Consider the following 24322-nt stretch of genomic DNA (forward strand, 5'->3'; position numbering starts at 1 on the left):
AAACAAACAAAAAGTGAAGATGTTTAGAAAGTTTACAGTACTTTGGCATTGTCCTGATAATCCAAGCTCCTGATCAGCAGATTCTATTCAGCCAGGTATAGGGCAGTTCGAGTGTTGTGTCAAATTTGTGATTCCCATGAGGCCAGGCTGCTTACTGGTAATGCATAAAGGACCACATCCTGGTTCGCGAAGAGTTTGGGGGTAGAGGAAAAGGAGGGAGAAACTGATCCTTCATCACAGGTAGTTTGAGAGCACTGATGTAAACTATAGTCACACTTTTGTAGTATAATTGATTATTATCCTCAATAGATCATTTACACTAAGTCGGAAAAAAGTGGAAACATCAGATATGTGGGATATGCGTCACCTTGTACATTTCTCAGCTGGAAAAGTGTAAAACATCTCAATTTTGCACCTCCCTTTTCAAACGTGTCTTTGGCTAAATCAATGTTGGCTCTAACCGCTCGTCCTAGAGCGAGTGCCGCCATCTTGTGGTTGAAGATGTTGACTGCAACAGAGAATAGCGGGCTTTGACATCAACAGTTCTGATTGGGTAAAAAGACCCTCGTCTTGGGGTAGTTCTCTTTTGAAGTCCTAGAGTCCGTCACACACAAACGCCTTCTTCCCGGTAAGTGCATTGTAAACAACGGAATGGACTTTAGGGAAAGGAAAGGAAAACGTGTTCTTTAAGACTCTTTAAATAGCGTTTTCACCCATTAGCAGAATTCTCTGATGCATGAGCAGCGCTAAGTAGATACCGTGTGCGTGCATTTTGAATGAATTCATTTCTACACTATTTTATAGGAGTATTGAATAGTTGGGAATTGGAACCCCTCCAGGGGGAACCAAACATTGTCGTTCAGAAGAAGACAAAGAGAGACTGAAATGAAGATGTTGATTTCTTTTTTCTTTTTTTTCTTTTTTTTTCTTTTTTTTTATTATACTTTAAGTTTTAGGGTACATGTGCACATTGTGCAGGTTAGTTACATATGTATACATGTGCCATGCTGGTGCGCTGCACCCACTAACTCGTCATCTAGCATTAGGTATATCTCCCAATGCTATCCCTCCCCCCTCCCCCCTCCCCACCACAGTCCCCAGAGTATGATATTCCCCTTCCTGTGTCCATGTGATCTCATTGTTCAATTCCCACCTATGAGTGAGAATATGCGGTGTTTGGTTTCAACACACAAATTCTGGTGGTAGATGAAAGCAAAGCAAGTAAGTTTCTCCGAATCCCTAGTCAACTGGAGGTAGAGACGGACCGCGCAGGTTAACTACAGCTCCCAGCATGCCTGAGGGGCGGGCTCAGCGGCTACGCAGACTGGCGCGCGCGGACGGTCATGGGACTTCAGCATGGCGGTGTTTGCAGATTTGGACCTGCGAGCGGGTTCTGACCTGAAGGCTCTGCGCGGACTTGTGGAGACAGCCGCTCACCGTGAGTTGCCCTGGCTTCGCGCCTGGCCAACCTCATGCCACCCAGACCATCGGGCCACACTCCGGAGTAACTATTTCCTGATGGGTCTCGGTCAGGTCTCCCAGAGTCTCTGGGATGTCCCTGGAGGCTGATGCCCGCCGAGGTGTTGGTCTGATTCCTAGCGCGGGAAACTCGAAGGTTCTGGGGGTTGTTATCTGGTTCAGCTACTTTCCTGCAATGAGGGAACTGAGGCCTAACGAGGGCGAGGGATTTGCGTAGGGGCCTACAGCTGATAGGTGACAGAAGCCGGAGCTGGACTCCAAGGGTACAATCTTCTAAGCTTCTAAGTTACTATCAGCCCTTCCTGACTCTCACGACAGTGTCTAAACAAATACTGGAATTTGGGGCACGGACAGGAAGCGCCGTGGAGGCTCGGAGAAGGAGGAGGACGTGGGAATGTTGGAACAATACTATCTAGACAGAGAGAGGGTAGGTGGGGGCAGAGGACATACACAGCGGAGTGGAGGTGGAGGAGGAGGATAGCATGGCCCAAATCGAAGGGAAGCGAAAGCCTTGAGAGACGAGAACCTGTTTTAACTATTGGAGTTAGTCATGGGTTCTGTATTCCGTAGACTGTAAAGTGTGGGAATAGAGAGATTAAAAAGAATCAAGAGGTTCGTGTAGTAACATCTGCTCCTCAGAGACAGTTTTCAGCTCATTGTGAGTTCTGATTACTGATACTGTTCAGAGGTGGTGCTAGAAATGACAACCACTTCTTGGCAAAGTGAATCACACCACTTTTTTATTGTTCTCTTTATGAAGTATCCATGGCGAAATGACTGTCCCTTTCCACTGCTGCCACTAAATGAACGTTATCTCTGTGGTACTTTGCTCATCAGCACGAAGACGAAAGTAGACTTGATGATCTGGGCCATTTAGCGCTAATGGTCTTTGATCCTGTAAAATAAGTTTTCCTAGGTGTAGTTTCTCGCAATTATTACCTCCTCAATGAGGCTTTTCCTGATGCCATCCCATTTTTGAATAAATCATGAGCTTCCTAAGAGAATTGCCATGTCTTATCCTTTTATATACTGTGCTTAACACGTTCACTCTGCAGGCACCAGTACATGGCAGTTACTCAGTTAATGCTTGTGGAATAAACTGAACACATTAAAAAAATTAATACAAAAAAGAAAAGTTAATAATGATTTCTTTAGAGAATTTCCCCCAGTTTAAAATACACTTGAAAGAGGTGTGGTAATATATGTACATTGTTAGTGGTTATTTGTTTATAAATTAAATGGAATTCATGGCATATAAAGTTGCCTCAACTTACAAGTCAAAGACAAAGGACTGCTCTGCTATTTGATGAGTCTGGAACTAAATAGTGGACATTTGCAAAGAATAGGAAAGACAGAGCCCTGGTTCTCAGTTTCTGATGTGATACAAGAAACCAATAATAAGCTTCAGAAATATACTGTGTAAATTAAAATACCCTAAAGCCTGATTGGGGAAGTAAGTACTCCTAAGCTGCCAGATGAGGAGTAGTCTAGGAAAAAGTTTTGTGGAGAAACAGATCCTAGTTGACATTTCTGTAGAACGGTAGGGACATTGTTTAGTAGCCAAAAGGATATCCTAAATGGGTATAACAAGGAAGTTTAGAGCAGATTTGGGAGTGTGGTAAAGAAGAATAGGGAGGAGATGTGGCTGGTTGATTTGACTAACTGGGTGCAAGATGAAGCCCAAGGTACAGGCATACTTGTGATTTTTTTGTTTTTAAGGGTAACTTTCTTCAGGGAGCCTTTTGTGACCCCTACACCAGGTTTCATTGTGCTATGTACTTCCATAGAATCCTTACTTATAAAAAACATGTATTTATATACAATGACTTGCTTAATTGCCTTATTTGCCTTCGTCCTCCAACAGACTAGGCTGTAAATTTCTTGTGGAGAAGGATTATATTATTTATTCTGTATGCTCAACACCAGTTTAGGGCTTGTCAAGTAATGGATGCTCAGTAAATATTTGAGGGAGGAAGGGAAGAAGGAAGTTGGACAAACTGTTGAGAGTTTGGCATTGATATGTATTTTAATATTAATATCCTTTCATCCCCATTGGTATTTTTAAAAATTAAAGATGGGAGTCATGATTTAGATTTTTTTTTGGTAGCCCAAATGTCCAGAACAGTGCTAACTGATGAGGATAATAAAGCAAGCCCTTGACCTCAAGGAGCTCCCAGTCTGTCGATGGTGTGCAGCTTAAAATGGGAAGCGGGCAGTGGTGTGAGGGAGTTATCACTCCATTTCTCCTTAGGAAAGGAGTCTCTGAAGGAAGTAGAAGGATAAAAAGCAAAAGAAATGAACGGGAATAAAAGTGACAGTGATAAAGTAGGAACTTGATGGGATAAAAATGAATACAGGGTCATGAAAGAGAATGACATTTGAAAAGGAGAAGCACAAAGTTAAGAGTCTTTAGTATTATTTTAATAATAATTCATAATGGTTAAACAAAGACCTGTGTGCCAGGCACTGTTCTCAAACACCTCATGTGTATTATTTCATTTAAATTTCATGACAGGTGTATGAAGTAAGTGTTGTTATTTTCACCATTTGACAGATGAGGAACCTGAAACTTCATGTTAAGTAACTTGTAAGTGGTAGTGCATAGACTTTAAATCAGGCAGACTGATACTAGAGTTCCCATTCATAACCACTCCTCAAATGGCCTCCTACTCTTGACATCTAGACTCAGGATGGACCTGTGTTACAGGAAGGAGAGGTTGTTATATTTAACAAAAGTGTTCAATTTTTCTTTTTCAGTTGGCTATTCAGTTGTTGCTATCAATCATATCGTTGACTTTAAGGAAAAGAAACAGGTAAAATAATATTTCTAAAGTTAATAAGTTCATAAATAAGTATTTGTAATTCTGTATTGGTAATTTGGAAGCTACAGATTAGAATATTTCTTAAATGCACCCCTTTGTGCACTATTTTCTATTTTATATAGAAACAGTCGAGCTGATGCATATTTATACAATGATGATTTTTGTGAGGTAATATGACATAGTGTTCAGGATTCTTAAAGGTGATTTGAAATTAAGTTACTTTCACTGTTCAAAAAGTGCATTGTTATTGGCTGGACTGTAATCAAAATATTTAGTCCTTTTTATTCTATTGTCATGGGCTTATTAACTACTTTCTCTCTTAAACATTACTAATAAGTATGTATATTTCTCTTTAGGCTAACAACTGTATCCTGTAGATTATTTCAGTCTAAAAATTAGTTTTCATTCTTCCTATTCACTGATGTTTACAGTTGCTTCTCTATTTAGCTTTCTTTTTAAAAATAATTTTTAAAAGTTTTTTTGAATACCAGAAATCACCTTGCTTTCTTTTTAAAAAAAATGCATATTTTTTTCTGAGAACGCCTCGTAATTTTTCCATTATGACTTGTGCTATTAATGGATACAATCTGCAGTAACTATTTATCGTTTGTTGTAGGAAATTGAAAAACCAGTAGCTGTTTCTGAACTCTTCACAACTTTGCCAATTGTACAGGTAGGTGTTTTGTTGTTTACAAAGCATAATATCTATTTATTCAGTTAAAAGGTACCTAATTATTGTGCTATTCTCTAGCTTGAGCTGCACCTTACTCTGAGTACCAGTCTTAACGTTTTCCTCAAGGCTCAGCCCTTCAAGAAACATTCTTTTACTATCAATTCAGTATTGCTTTGATGATCTTCTTTTCTGAAGTCCTACAATTTTTAAATTATCTCATTATGTAGTTTAAGATAACATACATCTCTTTCTGTGGCTGTATTGTAAATTCCTAGAGAACAAGGACTGGGTTTTATTGATCTTCACTATCCCTTACAGCCAGTACCTTTTAATGAATACTTTCCACTGGTAAAAAGGAAAATCAATTATTGTCTTTTGTGCTTTTTTGACATCATGTCTTTTTTAAATAGGGAAAATCAAGACCAATTAAAATTTTAACTAGATTAACAATTATTGTCTCGGATCCATCTCACTGCAATGTTTTGGTAAGTTAATTATTTTTCTTCTCTCCTTTTGGCTTTGTGAGTTGTATTGATTAATGTTGAACAATGTTGCATTTTGTCTTCCCCATTTTACATTTTCCCTCGCCCTCCCCAAACTGTGACACCTGCTTGCTCTCCTTGTCCTCAGAATTCACACAGTGTAATATGTCTGTTCTACTTACTCATGGCACATGTGTAGTGATACCACAATTAAAGAATCCCTTGGCAACTGTTATTCATTGAACTCACGTGCACCAGATTTAAGGTGGGTGCTGGGGGGTATTGCCATGAATAATAGCACAATCCTTGAACTTATAAAGCTTAAAGTTTAATTGGCAAGACAAGCACTGAACAAATAATAATTACAAATGTAAGGAATGTTCCAAGGTAGGGAAGTGGTAAATAAAGGATGCTCTGGGAGTATGTAACCTGAGTAAGTTGATATTCAAGCTGGGAGACAGAAGAGTCAGTAAATGTTAAATAGGTGACAAGCAGGGAGCTAATGTTCCCAGATAGGATGGATTATGCATAGGTCCTGAAGCTAAGGAAAACATGGTATTTTCTGGGAAGTGAAACAAAACAATAGGGCTAAGCCTAGCGAGCCAGTTACATGGCATAAGGTTAAAGATATAAATTTGGGTGAGGATTCCAAGAGCAGTTGGAAGCCCTTGAAGGTTTTAACTAAGGGAGTGAAATGAGGTTTGAATTACAGAGAATGGATTAGAGGGAGTTAAGGAGGGTACTTAAGAGGCATCCAGGAGGGAGAATTGATGGGATTTATTGGTTAATTGGGTATAGGATGATTACTCCCTAGGTGGCCTGAGCAGCCAGGTAGGTAATGGTGTACCATTTCCTGAGACGGACCATACAAACAAGCAGGTTTGGGGGCATCCTGATGAGTTACTGTGAGAGTTTCAAAAGAGCCCGTCAAAAAAGATGTGCACAGTGGCTCATGCCTGTAATCCCAACATTTTGGGAGGCCTAGGCAGGCAGATCACTTGAGGTCAGCAGTTCAAGACCAGCCTGGTGAAAGTGGTGAAACCCCATCTCTACTAAAAATCCAAAAATTAGCAGGGCGTGCTGGCGGGCACCTGTAATCCCAGCTACTCAAGAGTCTGAGGCAGGAGAATCACTTGAGCCAGAGAGGCAGAGGTTGCAGTGAGATCACACCAGTGTACTCTAGCCTGCGCAACAGAACCAGACTTCATTTCAAAAAAAAAAAAAAAAAAAAAAAAAAAAGATGTGGCCTTCAGAAGAGTGATCCCAATTAAAGATGGTGCTTTGGAAGTGGTCACCTGCAGGAGTAATTGAAATCACGGGAATGGATGAGACTCCCTGGCCAAAGTGCATTGTGGGAAGAAGAGGTTTAGTACAGAGTCCTAAGGAACTTCACTATTTAATGGTATGAAAGAGGATGAGCTAGGATTGGAGACTGAGAAGGGACTACCCTAGAAGTAGAAGGACAGCAAGCAAAGGGAAAACAGAAAAGGAGGAATGAAAGGTCAGCAGGGTCAGTATACCTGTGTAGTCAAGCAGACAGGCAAAAAAAAAAAAAAGTCTGTCAGATTTATTGATGTGACAGTCCTTGGCTGCCTTAGCAAAAACCATTTCAATTGATATAATAGGGATGTGAAAAAATGCAGACTGTGCTGCTGACTTTGCTTAAGAAATTTGACTCCATAGGAGAATGGGAGGCGTAGGGTAGTTAGTGGATAAGAATCTGCTGCATAAAGAGATTTTGTTTCTTAAATGAGAGAGGTTTGGGTGTGCCTACTATCAGGGGAGAGAGAAAGTGAGATTCCCTGAGAAGGTGAACTGTTTCATCTTTAGCTGGGATGGACATCTCCATCATATAATAGAAGTAATTAAGGAAAGACCCCCTTTATAACAGTTACTATTGCTAAAGAAATTGTGAAAAGCCAACTTTTGGTGTCTTATACACCTGCAAGGCAGCATTCTGGTTCCTTAGGCCCGGGTAGACATAAATGGAGCTGACTTTTGATAGGTTGTAAAGACTTTCATTTACTCTTGTTACCATGAACATCTTGGTGGTTCCTTTTTGTCTCCTTCACAAGTGGGAGTGGGCAGGTAAAGGAGAGCAAATCCCAGATCCTGGCTATTTCTAAGACCTGGACCCTGCCCTGCCTCAGCACAAGTCTGCCTAGCAGGCCGTCTTACCTGCTCAAGCACAGCACCTGCTGCTTCTCTTATACCCTCCTAACTCTTATTATACTTTTTCTTTTTACAAAATAAGAGATTGCAAAATTTTAGAAGATGCCAACAAGCAGAGAAGAAATACCACACTTTATTCCATAATTCAGAGATCGTATGTTTGTGTATAAATGTATTTTTTTCTAGTCTTTTCATATACAGACTCACACAATTTAGGTTTGAGATGATATTTTCTTTCTTCTTCTTCATTTTTTTTTTTTTTTTTTGAGATGAGGTCTCACTTTGTTGTCCAGGCTTGAGTGCAGTGGCATGAACGTGGCTCACTGCAGCCTCAACCTATGGGACTCAAGAGACCCTTCTGCTTCAGGCCCCTCAAGTGTCTGGGACATATGTGTGTACCACCACACCCAGCTAATTTTTAAATTTTTTTGCAGTGATGGAGTCTCACAATGTTTCCCAGGCTAGTCTCAAACTCCTGGGCTCAGGCAGTCCTCCCACGTCGGCCTCCCAAAGTGCTGGGTTTACAGGCATAAGCCATCATACCTAGCCTAATTTGATTTTTACATCTCAAACACAATGTTTGGTACATGGTTAAAGTATAACAAATGTAGGAAGGAAGAAGAATGATTGGTGAGATGGATATTTGTATCTAAATTCTCATGTGCTTATGTCTTTTCTGCCAACATACAAAGCAAAGCAGAAATGTCAATAGTATATTAGAAGTGTTCCATGATTGAAATATAAGTGTGAGTCAATCACTAGACAGAATTTCATGTGTATGGATTTTGTTGTTGTATGATAACATTCTTTTTGTATTCCTAGAGAGCAACTTCTTCAAGGGCCCGGCTCTATGATGTTGTTGCAGTTTTTCCAAAGACAGAAAAGCTTTTTCATGTGAGTAACAGATAAGTAAAAGAAAGTAGTATATATATGTTATATAAGAAGTCTGATGTTCTGACTTTGTAGATGACCTGTTTTGACTCATCTGGAAACTTTTAGGATTTGTTATTTATACTTGGAGTTTCTAGAACCCCATAAGGGTATATATGACTGGTATTTGTGTTTTTTTTGTTTTGTTTTGTTTTTTTCATCCTGCTAACCTTTGATAGGCTCAGTTTGAAAGAGCCCGTTTTCTTCTGTTTCTTTATCTCTGCTTCATTCATTCAAAACTTCTCTTAGCTAAGTGTTGATCCATCTCTTTCTAGCTCTAAAATCACTTCAGTTTCTGCCCTTCTTACCATTTGCTGCTCCTTGGGAGGGAAAGGAGCAAGGTTCTATTGTAGCATAAAAGTTTCTACCTCTGTTTCGGCTTCCTCCTTTGCATGCTCTGTGGTATAGCCCATATGCCAGCATGATTGTCTCAGCTTTTAGTCTTTCAGAAATTCTTCAAAATCAGCCATTTGCTAGTATAATCCCTCTTCTTATCTTGAGAGCCTTTATGAATTGAATTTCTTTTGTACTTGTAAAATTGCCATTTCATTGCCTTTGCAGAAGGGAAAGGAGCTTAACGTGTATGCTTGTTTGTCACCTTGAGACAGAACACCCTGGGCATTTTAAATGATTACAGTAAGGAAAAAACAACTGTAATGCATTTTACTGTGTAAAATGAGGTATAGCTACTTTTAGAAAGTTCAAAAGTTATCTTTATCTAGGTTCACTAAAGTGTCCATCTGCCAAAAGTATAAAATGAGGTATAGCTACTTTTAGAAACTTCTGAAAGTTGCCTTTTTCTAGGTTCACTAAAATGTACATCTGCCAAAAATATAACCACCAAAGGTACTACTCTTTAATTTTTTTTTTTAAAGACTAGTCAAGTGTCCTATTAAGAAAAGGGGAAAGAGTAGAACAAGAAATTCAACCTGTAACTGATTGTGAATAGTCGATTAAGATAACTGACTGTGAACAGTCAATTAAGATAACTGACTACCTTCAGACCAGCCTGGTCTTTGAGGTTTTAATGTTACATCAGTTTTTTTTTTAAGCAAAATTCGTTCTAAAATTGCAGAAAGATGTTTTCCCTAGATGTATCCAGTAGATGGAGCTGTTGACTAAGGATGCTAATGTGTGCGATAAACATTAATAGTTTTCAAGACATACTATCAATTCTTAATTATTTATATTAACAGAGAGAAACAGCGCAAATTATTTATGAGTGCCTACTCTTTTTGTTGTTGTTGTTACTTCCTTTAAAAAATGCAATCGTAGGCTGGGCACAGTGGCTCATGCCTGTAATCCTAGCACTTTGGGAGGCCGAGGCAGGTGGATCACTTGAGGTCAGGAGTTCAAGACCAGCCTGGCCAACATGGTGAAACCCCATCCCTACTAAAAATACAAAAATTATCCAGGTGTGGTGGCACGCTCACAGCTACTCGGGAGGCTGAGGCACGAGAATTGCTTGAACCCAGGAGGCAGAGGTTACAGTGAGCTGAGACTGCGCCACTGCACTCCAGCCTGGGCAACAGAGTAAGACTCTGTCTCAAAAAAAAATTTTTTAATGCAATTATAGATATTCTCAAGAATTTTGTTTTAGTTAAAGGGGTAAGTAGAAGCAAGTGATTTTTAGTCATAAAAGACACCTGTAGAACTTTTTAAAATCAGGCACATTCAGCATTCACCACTGGAGACTTTGGTCCAGTAGATTTGGGGTTGATTCTGGGTATCTGTTTTTTCATGTTCTGTAAGAAAGTATAATTCAGTGCCGAAACCACTAGTGTTTAATATAAGGAAGACCATGGGCATTTCCAAATTTGTTAAACAACCAACAGCAACTTAGTTTGCTTATTAAATAATAGCAACTCAGTTGTGATTTAGAATAAAAGTTGCGGATGTACCAAGTATTTTGTTGTACATTTGATTTCTGGATTAATTTTGAAGATCATGCAACTTACATTTCCATATCCCTTTACTGATGATTAGAGAAACAAAAGAAGGTATACATTTGTAAAACCTTTCAAAAACATTTACATATTTATTTCCTTTAACTTTTACAACAATCCTGTAGGATAATTGGGACAGATATTTATTACTATCCTCATTCTATAATGGAGAAAACTGAGATTCAGGCTGAGTGATTTGCTCTAAATCTCCCAGCAAGTTTGTTCTAAAGATAGGACTTTGGGTTTTAGACTATGTTGTAATTTCATATAATAGTTTTACTTGTTTATCTTACTGTTTTTCTCAGACTTAAAGTTTGAATTTGGTGAACACATGCTTGATGATAGTAGATGGGCCTGTCAAAAATACTTTGGAAGACGGAAGAAGCACAAAGTATTGACTTTACACATATACTCAAAAAGTTATATGAAAACGCAGTTTTAAAAATTGGAACATCTTCCTCTTCTCTATCCAAATATTACCCATTCCTTAAGATTAAATTGAAATTAGAGTTCTCCTTGTTTTCTATAGGAAATCAATTTTAAAAGACATCTTTCTTTTAAAGCTTTTATAGGTATATCATGGTTTGGAATCAGGTCAAATGCAAGCAGTTTGTGTCTTAAGTTACATTCTACAAGTGATTTTATTTATTTTGTTTGTAAGTTGATTATCTAGAATTCTAACAGGTATCTATCTCTGTAGGTATGGTATTCTAAAACTAAGTTAGGTCTCCAAGATGAGTCATCAAGCATACACACACACACAGACACATGTTTATGTCAATAGTAGTATAAAATCGAACCATCTTAAATAGCATCATTTCCATGGGACATAATATACCATTATATTTTCTACTCAGAGTATCCGGAAGATGTCTCATAGAAACTCCCTCTCCATAGCTACTTAAGGAGATAAGGCAGAGATTAAAGATTTTGAGGGGGTCCATTGGTTAGGGCTCCTTGGGATGGGGGACAGCTGTGGAATATGACACAGAGAGAGAGTTGCATAGAAGCTTCTGGAGCTTCTGGACCAATTAATTATTCCCATTTAGGATTTAAAGCAGCTGAGCAGGTTGAGGAGAATTCAGGTTATTTAGTCCAGTGGTCTCTAACTTGCTTTGATTGTGCACCCTATCAGTTTAAAAAATTTTTGAGCCTGCTTCCAAATATATATATGTTTCTTATAAATTATTTGCATCTCTCATTATACCAGTGTGCCTTATAAAAACTACATACACACAAAACAGATCTTAAGATAGTGAATTAAAAATTAAATGGGCCAGGCATGATGGCTCACGCCTGTAATCCTAGCACTTTGGGAGGCCGAGGCAGGCAGATCACGAGAGGCCATCCTGGCTAACATGGTGAAACCCCGACTCCACTAAAAATTCAAAAAATTAGCCAGGCGTGGTGGCGGGCACCTGTAGTCCCAGCTACTCAGGAGGCTGAGGCAGGAAAATGGTGTGAACCCGGGAGACGGAGCTTGCAGTGAGCCGAGATTGCGCCACAGCACTGCAACCTGGATGACAGAGCGAGACTCCGTCTCAAAAAAAAAAGTAAATGGAGGCTGGATCCAGTGCCTTGTGCCTGTAATTCCAGCACTTTGGGAGGCCGAGGCAGGATGACCACTTGAGGCCAGGAGTTCAAGACCAGCCTGGGCAACATAGTGAGACCCTGTCTCTATTTTTAAAAAATAAAAGTAAATGGAAATAAAAGTTTTATTTTCTTCCTGCTCCTGAAATTCATGCCTTTCCTTTGCAGAGGACTGTTGTAGTGTCTTGAGGAAGGGAGTGTCCTGGTGTTAACTTGCAGTATGGTCTGGCTCCACTGGCTTTAGAATTACCTGGGATATTTATTAAAATGCAGATCATTAGGCCATACTTAATGAATCAATGGAGGTAGGGCCTGGTTGTCTCCATTTTTGATACATTCTTTAGGGGAGTTTTATACACATTAAAGTTGAGCGCCACTGTTGATGGGCATCTCTCTTTTTCCTTGGTAAGCCTGATTGTCTCTTCACAATTTATCAAACTGATACCTTTGAAAGGGATTCAGGGAGGAATATGAACCCCTACAGTCCTTTTCCTTTTGTGCCATAGAGGCAAAGATGTGTATATATTTGTGCATTTTTACGGGGATACGTTTTCTTTAAATTGTCATAGGAGTCTCTGGCCAAAAAAAAAAAAAAAAAAAAAAAAAAATTGGTATGGACAACTGATGTGAATTATTATGTAACCTACTAGTTTTCAGAGAAAACCATTATAAGATTCTTAACCCCAAGGCTCTATTGGGCATAATTTAATCTTCTAAAATGATATAGAAAGCGTTTCATTGTAGTGTAAACATTAACTTTTATTTTGTGGTTATCTAAAAGTATTGATTGAACATTTTGGTTAATAGAAAACTAAATAACAAAATAATTCAGTTTGGGGCATTCTAAGGTTGAAGTGTCAGAGGGAGCCATGTGGAGCTGTCCCTTGTAACTAAAAGTTTATTATAATGCATGTATTTGCACATACTTAAACCAACATAGAGCCATTGTTTAATTGGCCACTCTTATGTAGGAGAAGGGAAGAAAGGAACAATATGTAAGTAAAAAGTAACCTAATTTAGCTTTATTCTGGGGAGAATGTTTAACAGGCTTTTAAAGAATTAATCACCTTTTTAAACTGAAGAAATAATTTACATTCACAATGATTAATTTAAACAGTACAAAGGTACTGAAAAGTATGCCTTACTTCCACCTAAAATTCCTTCCCCATTTTTTCCAGAAGCAACCACTAGTAATAGTTTTTGTGTATCTTTTTACAAATATTATTTACCTCGTCTTTTTTTCCTTTGTTCTCCCCTTTCTCCCTTCCTCTTTCCTTCCTACCTAACACCATACTTCTTTTACCTGACAGTTTCTTAGAGGTTGTTCCATAATATCCATTAGAGATGTACGTCATTTCCTTTAATGAGTTGGCATATTCCATCATATAAAGGGATCATAATTGAAGTAAAATTGAGGGATGTTTAATTGTGTCTAGTCTTTCATGATTGGTATTGCAATGACTGTCATTGTACTAATGTCCCCTGAGCCTTTGTAGGGTATATAGCTACGTAATATATTTTTAGAGTCTCTGCACTTATAGAGACTTCTCTATAGGAGACTCCACTTATACCTACTACATACTTATAAGTAGAATTGTTGGTGTGTGCATTTAAAATTTTGGTAGCCATTGCTAAAATGCTTTTCAAGACCTTATACTGATTTAAAGACCTTTTGAGTGCCTGTTCATTCATTCTCATGTCAGCAAGGTAGTACCAAACTTTTTTATCTTTGCCAGTATGATAGATAAAAAATGGTGAACAGAGCTGAATTTGTTTCAGCTATCATTCAGAGCTTTTCTTCATCCACTCTTATTAAATTTTCAGTGACTCTTTTATGAGTTGGACAGCTGTGGCAGTTGGGATGGGGCAGATTCTTTATGAGCCAAGTATTTCTGCCAAAACAACATTGCTTCCCAGGCTTACTAAGTTACTATGACTGTCTTAAAGCTAGCCAGCCTCTGATCTCTACTTCCTAAAGCCTTGGGGTTGGAGTAGGAGTGACTGAAGTGGGGATTCTGAAGAAAAAGGGCAAGATACAGTATTCCTGTCATTGCTGAAGGTTGGCACCAATCCTATAGGTCATTTTCTCCACTCTTCCTTACTCTGCCCTTTCCCCTGGTACATGCCACTGATGTTGTTTGTCAGCGTAGCCATCCTGGAAGTTTGAATTTGTCTGTCAAGCCTATACACACTAGCATTGTCAGTAAGCTTTGTTTTTAATGTAATACATAACAGCCAAATATTTTTATCACTATAAATCAAATAATGGCAAAATCAGAGCCAGGTATGTTTCTTCCAGCAGTGTCTTCTGGCTTGCCCTCTACACTAGTAACCTTTTCCCAGCTTTATTTTTCTTCCCTGATTTTCCATTTATCCTGATTTTCTTATCTGTTTATTTTATCTTGTATGTGGTTTTCATAAACAGTTTCAAATCTCTTTGAGAAGAAAATGCAGAGTATTACTCAACAAGTCATAGCAAAAATTAAAACAACGGAAAGGGAAATTAAAAGTTGAGAAAATGCATTCATTATCATTTGCTTTGTAGTAGCTCTGCTTTAACTATTTATGTAGATTCCTTCTATTAGTATTTGAACAAATGTCATGAGGTGCTGTGTTCATATTTCTTTAGCTACTCAGTAGACTTGATAGGAGCCACAGCCCTGGGACAATTCTTGGCATAGAGTTGCTCAATAAATAGTGTGTGGGATAAATGGACCATGCATACATTCCATTTGGCTTATTTTTTCCTTGGGTTTTAGACTAGTCAGTTTCTTCTTTCTGGGACAGTCTGAAGTAACCTTCCAGAAACTGAGCCTCGCTCTGCAACCCATCCTTATGTAGAAGACCATATGAGTTAGAGAGTCTCCGGGCCCTATCTTTTGAGAAAGTCTGTGGACATATTCCGCTTTTGCTGGATTACAGTTAAACCATTTAAACCAAACCTAAAAGAGTAGCAAAACAGTTGACTTTGTAAAAGGTCAGATGTATTTCAACACAGAACCATCAAAACACCTATGGAGTGAACCATACTTTATATCGAGTTTGACCCTATCTCCCATTCTTACTTGTGCCAATTTTCCTTTTGGCCTTACCTGTTTTTTTCCTCTTTACAGATTGCTTGCACACATTTAGATGTGGATTTAGTCTGCATAACTGTAACAGAGAAACTACCATTTTACTTCAAAAGACCTCCTATTAATGTGGTAAGTGTTGTACTTTCCATTCTGTATTTGAATCTTAGAAACTTACATTAGCAAATTGGAAAAGAAGCAGAAGAAATCAGTGTTCTTAGAAGGAAAAACAAAGGCTAGGGAATAGGAGGCAGTTTTAGAAAAGAGAATTTTCGTTTTGAAAGCTGAACAAAGGGAGAAAGAAAGCTTAAAATTAAAAATATCCAGTTAATTATTAAGATGTTTTTAAAAGGCCATAGAACCCAAAATGTATAAGGGATATTTCTTAAGAGGATAGCTAATAATCATGGGTACTTATAACCTGAACATCAATTATTAAGGGAACAGAGCAGTCAAAAAAGAAGAGGAAGGGAAAAAATAAAAAGCAGAGGATCCTTGAGGCACCAGCAAGCTAAAGAGAGTCAAGAGGGAACAGGGCATGGCATCACATAGACGTGGTCTATGCAAAATTAAAATCTGTGTTGAAGCATGCTTATTCACAAAGAGCCCAGAGTTACTTTTATATTAACCTAATAGGATGGCCATGTGTTCAGAAAACTTTTTTGTTTCTCCCTCTGCTATAGAATTTTTCTCATTCCCCTTCTACATAGTTTTCTCTTGTTTTCCCATACCCTTCATCTTCTATCCGTCCATTCCTTCTTCTGTCTTAATTTCCTCCCATTTCCATCATGAGGTAATAGTATTTCACACCAGTAACTATTTTAGTAGCAAAAGGTCAGCACAGCTGTTAACTATTTGCTTTGCCAATCAGATCCTAGGAAGAGTTCAGATGCTATTTTAGAGTAGTGGCTTCCAAAACCCTAGTCTCCTATTCTCAAAAACTGGTATCCAAGGAGAAAAAAAAGAGTTTAGCAAATACAGTCGAAATTACATATCCAATCCTATCAGAATCAGAAGATTAATTTTTTTAAGTTTTTCGAAGGATAATTCCCTTGCTCTTTTGCCTCTGTAGAATCATAACTTTCTCAATTTTAATTCTCTTTGGTGCTAAGGTATTGGCTTGAGAATTAGAGGGAGACAGTAAGAGGAGAAAATGGAAAATTAGTATGTGAGAATTCAATGTGGCAAAAATTATTATTAGTAGTAGTAGTAGTAGTAGTAGTAGAGACAGGGTGTCACTCTGTTGCCCAAGCTAGAGTGCAGTGGCATGATCATAGCTCACTGCAGCCTCAACTTCCTGGGATCAAGTGATCCTCCTACCTCAGCCTCCTGAGTAATTGGGACTACAGGTGCATGCCACCACACCTGGCTAATTTTTTTATGTTTTGTAAAGTTGGGGTCTCACCATGTTTCCCAGGCTGGTCTCAAACTCCTGGGCTCAAGCAATCCTCCCACCTTAGCCTCCCAAAGTGCTCAGCTTACAGGCATGAGCCACCATGCCTGACCTACCCAATGGGGAAAAGTTTAAGTTAGCTTATGTTCTACCCCTAAAAATATGCTACTCAAACTAAAAATATATCATCATATATTTCAAGGGAAAAACATAAAAGCTCTTGTTGGGTAAATTTTTTTTTTTTTTTTTTTTTTTTTTTTGAGACGGAGTCTTGCTCTGTCACCCAGGCTGGAGTACAGTGGCACGATCTCGGCTCACTTCCACCTCCGCCTCCCTGGTTCAAGCAATTCTCCTGCCCCAGCCTCCCGAGTAGCTGGGATTACAGGTGCACACCACCATGTCCGGCTAATTTTTGTATTTCTTTTTAGTAGAGATGGGGTTTTACCATGTTGGCCAGGCTGGTCTCAAATTCCTGACCTTGTGATCCGCCCGCCTCAGCCTCCCCAAATGCTGGGATTACAGGCGTGAGCCATCACACCCGGCCTAGGATAAATATTGACAGTACTAGTGAACATAACAGTATTGGCTGAGCTCAAATCATTGGTTCCTTGTGTTGTTGCCAGTACTTATAAATAAATAAGTAAACAGTGAAAAGCCACTGAATCACCACATTTTCGAGTTGGAAATCTATGTTGTGCAAGTTCATTTGTCAAATATGGGGAAATGAAAAATTACAAGAAGTCATTCAGTTCTGTAGTCACACAGGGTTAGGAAAGTTCTGATTGGTTGTCTGTCAAGATCTCTGATGTACCCCAGGTACCTATGATAAAGGCCACAAATTAATACAGTACTCAAGGTTATGGCAGTCTTGTTGGCCTCACATATTGTTTCTCTCCAGAGGTAGCAATCTCTGTCTTTAGAAGTTTGCCTAACCTTTTTACCAGCCTCAAACTGCCAATACAGTTTCTGTGGAAGTAGCACCCCCAGAGTTGGGCACTATAGCTACTCAGCAAATTGCTAGTGAACTTGCAACTTTTTCACCTTTTTCTTCACCTTAATGAACTAGGAAGGTCATTTTCTAGATGGCTTTGCCTGAATAAGCCCACATACGATACTGTGACCTTGGTTGGGAGGAGCTAGCATGTGATGCTAAGGCCAAGTCCATGGAATGGACAGCAATGCACAATAGATAATTCCTCATGTCTCACGACAGTGATAAGATTCCCAGTGGCTGCTTTGGTGAGAGCTTTTAATTGGGGTTCTTAGGAACTTGTATTGTTGTTTAAACCAGAGTGTGAGCTCCTAGAGAACACCAGCTGTGTCATGGTCCTTTTTTAAGTACTCCACTATCTTGCCTATAATGAGTCCTCCTTACAGTTTGTTGAGTCAATAAGTACATGTTGAACTTAGCATATCAGGGTACAGCATAGGGGACCTGGCCAAATTCTGCTCGTTGTTAGTCACCAGCTGGATGTCCACATTCAGCAGGAAGTATATGCCGTGAGGGAAGTGGGGCAGTGGGGCAACATGAGGAGGACAGTGGCACTCGAGACAGTTGACACCAGGACACCCCACCCCCTGATTCCATTGGGAAGTTCAGGGAAGCTCCTTTCGTTTGATGGGCATTTTTCGCTTAATTCCTACATTTTTCAATTTAAGAATTTTGAAAAGTAAAAAATTTTGTCAAGTGAGAGGGATATGCAGTTTAACATGGTGTCTGCTTTAAAAAAAATCTGGTGTGAACATTTTGCATATGTTGTTTAATAAAAACTAGATGATGGAGTGGAAAGAAAGGCTGCACAAGATTATTTTTAGTCTTCATCTAGTAGAAGAGTAGGCTGCACTGTGAATTGGTCAGGAAGCAGAAAAGTCCCTGTTAATTTATTCACCTATTTTTTATTAAAGAGAGAAAGTTGGAAACATACAGGTGTCCAGCTTGTTGTTCAGAGTAAATAATAGTTGTGGCATAGGTATGTATGTATTATTTGTAACATAATATCCAGTCTGGCTGTGGAGCTGTTTGTCTACATAAAGTATGGAAATGTATACATTGTGAGAGCACAGTCTTGGTCCTTGCATGTTCCCTTGTTTTTGGCCTTGAGAAGTTCATAGATTGGCTTTAAAAGGATCACTTTATAAGGATTACTTTTTTTTTTTTTTGAGACAGAGTCTCACTCTGTCCACCCAGGCTGGAGTGCAGTGGTGTGATCTCGGCTCACTGCAGCCTCCGCCTCCTCAGTTCAAGCAATTCTCCTGTCTCAGCCTCCCAAGTAGCTGGGATTACAGACATCCGCCAGCACAGCTGGCTAATTTTTTTTTTTATTTTTAATAGAGTTGGGGTTTCATCATGTTGGCCAGGCTGGTTTTGAACTCCTGACCTCAAGTGATCACCCGCCTCGGCCAGGATACTTTAAATTAAGCACAGATCTTAATTTTGTCACGATTTGGGCCCTTTTCTTTGGTTGTGGTGAAAAGCAGTATTAAGAAAGGTAAATCATTCATCTTTTACCAATAGGCCAGATGCCATGTGAGAATCATCAGCTTGGAAGGTTGGGATTGTGAAGGAGGGCCCAGGAGCTCTATAGCATACCAAACACTCCATTTGTGTACTTTGCAGCTCTTTTCCCTTTTGTCATCTTCACTGCATGCTTAGGGCACCATAATTTCAATTATGCAATTTCCTCTAAAATCTCCCACAAACCTCTTCTGGAGTCTAAGTAACTTGTCATCGCATTTCTGTCATGTGATAGATGTGTTTCTAAAAAATTGGATTCCACTCCTTTTCTTGAATAATCACATGACTTCAGATTATTTAGCATTTTATGACATAAGCAGTTTGATACCTGCTTTGGCCCAGCAGCTTTGGGATGGGATAGATGTTAATTATCTCCATATGCAAGTAATACAGTAGAATCTTAGTTAGTTCATGGTTCACACAGTTAAATGACTCTCTCAAGGGGTTGACAAGGGATTTGTACTCAAGCTTTGATTCCAAATCTACTGTTATTTCCTACTGGGAAATGCTTTTTAAAGTTACTTTACAGCAGAACTCTTTGTTAAGCACAGAGTAATTTCATATTTTAAAACATGAGCTTTATGAATTCAGGTTGTGAGAAGAAGGATGTTCTTAAAGCAGCACGTATCTCTTTACTTTCCCTTTGATTTTTTTACAATGTTATTTCCATTTCAATGTTATTGTCACTTAACAATGACTTCAAGCTTATTGAGTTATTTTAAGGGATCTTATATGTTTTACACTCTCTCTGATGTTTTCCCCTCAGTCCTTCCTTTAACCCTAATCCATTTCTGTCTTCGTGGTCCGATTACTCCCCACTGAGAGATGTTTAGTAAGTAGTATCTAAACAGTGAGGTAGTTCCATGAATCATGCTATAAATACTTGATTTGGATGTGAGTGTTCTGTATACTTTGTTTTATCACACATGAATCTAATGTGTTAAGTACTGTGTCCATTCAGTGCCAGCAAATTGTGCCAGTATTAAAAATTTCTGTGGAAAAAAAAAAATGCAAACAACACCAGAAACAAGGTTAAAAGACAGATGACAAACTGATGGAAAATTTTCACTCATGTCATAGACAAAATGCTTATTCCCTTAACACATAAAGACCAAAGAGTGCCTAGAAATTAATAAGTTAAAAAAAAAAGATGAACAATACCAAAAAATGGATTAAGAATATGAAAAAGACATTTCACAGTAAAGTAAATGCAAACAGGCCTTAGACATATGAAAAGATGATTAAATTTATCATAGTAAGAGATTTCACATTAAAATCACCTGTGTGATTAGAGATACACTCTGTTGTAAGGCTTCAGGAAAGCAGACATTCTCGTATTTTGCTCATAACTGTGTAAATGGGAACAGTCCTTATGCAGAGAGTGGGTAATTTGGCAACAACTATTCAAATTACAAATACGTTTACTGATTGAAACAACAGTTTTAAACTGTATGATCTCACAGTTCTGAAGCCTGCAAGTCTGAAATCAAGGTGTCAGCATGGTCTTGTTCCCTCTGAAATCTACAGGACCACCTTCCTTGCCTCTTCTTAGCTTTTGGTGATTTTCTGGCAATCTTTGGTAATCCTGGGCTTGCAGCTACATAACTCCAGTCTCTGCCTTTGTCTTCAGTGTGTTCTCCCTGTTTGTCTCTATGTCTTCACATGGCCATCATCTTATAAGACACCAGTCATATTGGATTGGGGGCCTACCCTATTCCAATCTGACTTCATCTTAACTAATTACATCTACAGTGACCCTATTTCCAAATATAAGATTACATTCTGAGGTACTGAGGTTTAGGGCTTCAGTGTATCTTTTGTGGATGAGGACACAATTCAACCCATTATGCCTAGCAATCCCACTTTAGTGTTATTCTACACATACACTGAAACCACCCAAAGGCTCTCAGTAGAGGTTTGGTTAAATACATGCTATACCTCTACAATATGATACTCTACAACTGTAAAACAGAGAAAGTTATGAGCTGACTTGGAAAAGCTTTCATGTCAGGACAACAATGCAGCAGACTACCTTTTGGATAAGAAAGAAAAATAGTATCTCTTCGTATTTGCTTATAGTTGTATGAAGAAACTCTGGAAGAAGACACAAGAAATTAATAAAAGTGATTATTGGAGGAAGGGATAGGGCAGATAGGATTGGAGATGCAAGTAGTACTTTTTATTGTTTTCTTATGTTGCTTTGTGAGTCATGTGGACAAATTACCTGTCTTAAACACTGAAAGGGTTTCATTCATTTGAATTGAATAAAGAACTAATTTTTATGAAATTAACAGGGAATTAGTATATTGTCCCAGTAATCAGATCCTTACTTTCTTCTCGTCTTTCTCTAAGGCTTTGCTTAATACTTGGAATTTTAGTGCCAATGTATCTTGATTCAACTGTCACACACCTGTCCTTAGTAGCATCTTTATGAGTAGCATCTTTATGACCATTATTTTTCATTAGTAAAGAAATCTGATCATCCACCCATGCCAGAACCTTTGGTCAGACATGAGAACAAAAGCTAATCAGGCAGGCACTGTTAGGAAGAGGCTGTTAGGAACAATCATTTGATGAGCTTTAGGCAATTTGCATCAAAATGGTCTTACAGCAAGATCCCAGGTAATGAGTCTGTATTTTATCCATCTAAAAATTTAAAATAAGATGCTATAAAAGAAATATTCACAACCTTCAATAGCACATTATTTTTAATTTTTCTTTTTCAAGAATTCCTATAGCGGTTTTAAAGTGAACTTGATTAATGTACCAAGATGAAAATCAGAACTTTTTCCTTAAAAAATAATTATGCTGATAATATCCTTTTTTTCTCCCCTCCCCCCGCAAAAGTTGTTTTTATTTTGATTTGGTAACCACAAGGGTCTGGAAATTTAGATTCAGTCAATTAGGAATATTTCGAGATCTAAGCATCCAACTCTATATATCATTCACCTCTTTCATTTATTTCTCCTCTTCATCATCCTGTTGCCTTGTATTATCTTTCCACAACTAGAAGGATAAGGAAAAGAAATACAGGTCAGCCTCTTCAGTTAATTAGTAGTTTTGGTAAAATATATAGCCAAGGAGATGGCTGATAATATGGCTAAAAGGGATGTTTTTACTTATCTGTGGTTTTTGGTTAGCCAGGTGCATCGAGGTTCCTTTGATGATGGATCATCTATAATGAACAACGTTATCACAGGACATCTTCTCCATAAGCTGCTATTTATTCACTCAAAATATAAATATACACCTTTTATGTAAAAGGCAGTCTAGCTCTCAAGAAGTGTGCAAGCTTGGCAGAGAGAATGAGATACACGTTCAACTAGGACAGAAATACTATCTTAACAAATGTCATTCCCAGAAATAATCAACACAGGTGAAAGAATTAGAGATGGGGAAAAGTCAAAAAATGAGAGAGGGGAAGGTTGCAGTGTGGAAAATAGCATTTAAATTCTAACCAAACTAGAATCAGACATATAGGAAAATCTAAAATAAAATCTGGGAGCCTTGAAGCCAGAGGAAGAATTAAGGAAATCTGTGTTCGGGAGGGAAAAGCAGAAGGGGCCTTCAAGTACAACTGAATTAAATCAAGATGGACTGCCAGTTCTAGAAAAAGACAAGTTTCTCCATTCCCTGTAAATGCTCAGGAGTAAACCCCAGTAGTCACAGCTGGGCCAATCCCAACTCATACTCTGGGCAATCGAAACTCATTTGCCAAGCAGAGACTTGGACCATACTGCCTAGAACATGCCTACCGTTCTTTCTTTCTTCTTTTGAAAGAGTACTGCCACTCAAGTGACTTTTGCAATTGAGAGTCTGATTATCATCTCTATGCTGAAAATCCTTCAGATGTTTTCTCCATTAGGAATAATCCTCATCACCAGCTCTAAAGGCCTGCACAGTTGGCCCTTCCCATCCTCTTTAGCCTGTCTTCCTCATTATTTTTCTCCAACATTTGACCTTCCCTACATGCTGCCATGCTGCAACCTTGAAGACTTTTGCATGCTCTGACCTCCCTCTGAAAGTGCACCTTCCTCTACTATTTAACTGCTTAATTTCTTCCTCAACCCCAAACTTCTCCTTGATAGCACTTAACACAGTTGAAGTTTTGTATTTTTGTGTGGTTATTGATCATCTCCCCCACTAAAATGTAAGCTTTTAGAAGGGAGAAACCATCTCAGCTTTTGCACGTAGTGGGCTTAAAACATCTTTTGTGAATGGATGCAGACATTTAGGTGCTCATTAGGAAAGCTGAACAGTATGGTGGTTAATTTCAATCTCATTTCCACTCATCTACCTACCTGTGGATCCCTCTGTAGTAAGAGTACATTAAATAAAGAAGTTTCTGTTTCTCATGAAAAAAGCCAAGCTTGTATGGTGAGCTGGGCAAAATCTTCAAGGGCACTTCCATCTTTTTTGCTGTGCGGCTATAAGCCCAGTGAAAAATCAGGGGCATTATTACTAAAGAAAAAGGAGAGGACAGATATCTGGGCAATTTGCAGGCTTTGCAGTAATGCTTTATAAAGGTATTGTAGTAAGGATTAAATATTATATATAAGACTCTCTTAGCATATAGTCAGCACTCAATTAACTATGGCTGTTTTTCTCTCTTCAACATATAGGGAATAAATTACTTACCTGAAAGACCTTCCCGCCCTTGGTTCTTTGGGCTTTTTCCAGCTTTTCATTTCTTTGTCTCTTTGTGCATTCATAGGTCAGATTACTTGGTTTACTATGTTTGTACACAGTTTACTGTAAATGTAGGGAGTACATTTCTGTTTTCCTTTTGATAGTTCATGGAGTAGTAGCCCCTCTCTCACCCCATTGGGACTTTGTTCTTCTTAGCCTCTTCATAATTCCTGTTGATGTAAAGTCAGCTTCCCCACAGCCAAGTTAAACTCTTTTAATCAAGTAGAGCCACGGATTTATTTTCTTCTCCTTGTGGGTGGTGCCATTCGAGTGTTAATCTGTCTTTCATAAAGCTGTACCTTGACATGTAAGGGGTCAGTAGTAGGGAGTGAGGAGGGATGTGAAGAGAGAATCAGTGAAAATGAAGTAGGCCAGTGCATGCTTATCTCTGACAGTTCTCTTTATTTCCTGTGAAGGCGATTGACCGAGGCCTGGCTTTTGAACTTGTCTATAGCCCTGCTATCAAAGACTCCACAATGAGAAGGTATACAATTTCCAATGCCCTCAATTTGATGCAAATCTGCAAAGGAAAGGTATGGTTCTATAATTTTAGGATGTTT

At 38.6% G+C, this 24322-nt stretch overlaps 1 protein-coding gene across 17 annotated transcripts in view; it reads left to right on the forward strand.

Moving 5' to 3' along the window:
* The first annotated feature begins 138 nt into the window (after positions 1–138).
* RPP30 (ribonuclease P/MRP subunit p30) overlaps positions 139–24322 on the forward strand; it is a 39617-nt gene continuing 15433 nt past the window's right edge. For 7 of the 17 annotated variants that reach the window (XM_054659777.2, XM_063780884.1, XM_521557.8 and 4 more), the window contains exons 1-7: positions 951–1438; positions 4237–4292; positions 4918–4974; positions 5385–5459; positions 8451–8522; positions 15208–15297; positions 24179–24295. In XM_054659777.2, the coding sequence (XP_054515752.1) occupies positions 1357–1438; positions 4237–4292; positions 4918–4974; positions 5385–5459; positions 8451–8522; positions 15208–15297; positions 24179–24295 (549 nt within the window). In that variant the 5' untranslated portion in view covers positions 951–1356. Of the gene's footprint in view, positions 241–608; positions 629–950; positions 1505–4236; positions 4293–4917; positions 4975–5384; positions 5460–8450; positions 8523–15207; positions 15298–24178; positions 24296–24322 lie in introns of those variants that run through there. The other 10 variants (XM_063780880.1, XM_063780879.1, XM_063780876.1 and 7 more) reach the window with 5 other exon arrangements.

This window comes from Pan troglodytes, chromosome 8 (genome assembly GCF_028858775.2).
Source record: "Pan troglodytes isolate AG18354 chromosome 8, NHGRI_mPanTro3-v2.0_pri, whole genome shotgun sequence".
NCBI classification, from domain to species: Eukaryota; Metazoa; Chordata; class Mammalia; order Primates; family Hominidae; genus Pan; species Pan troglodytes.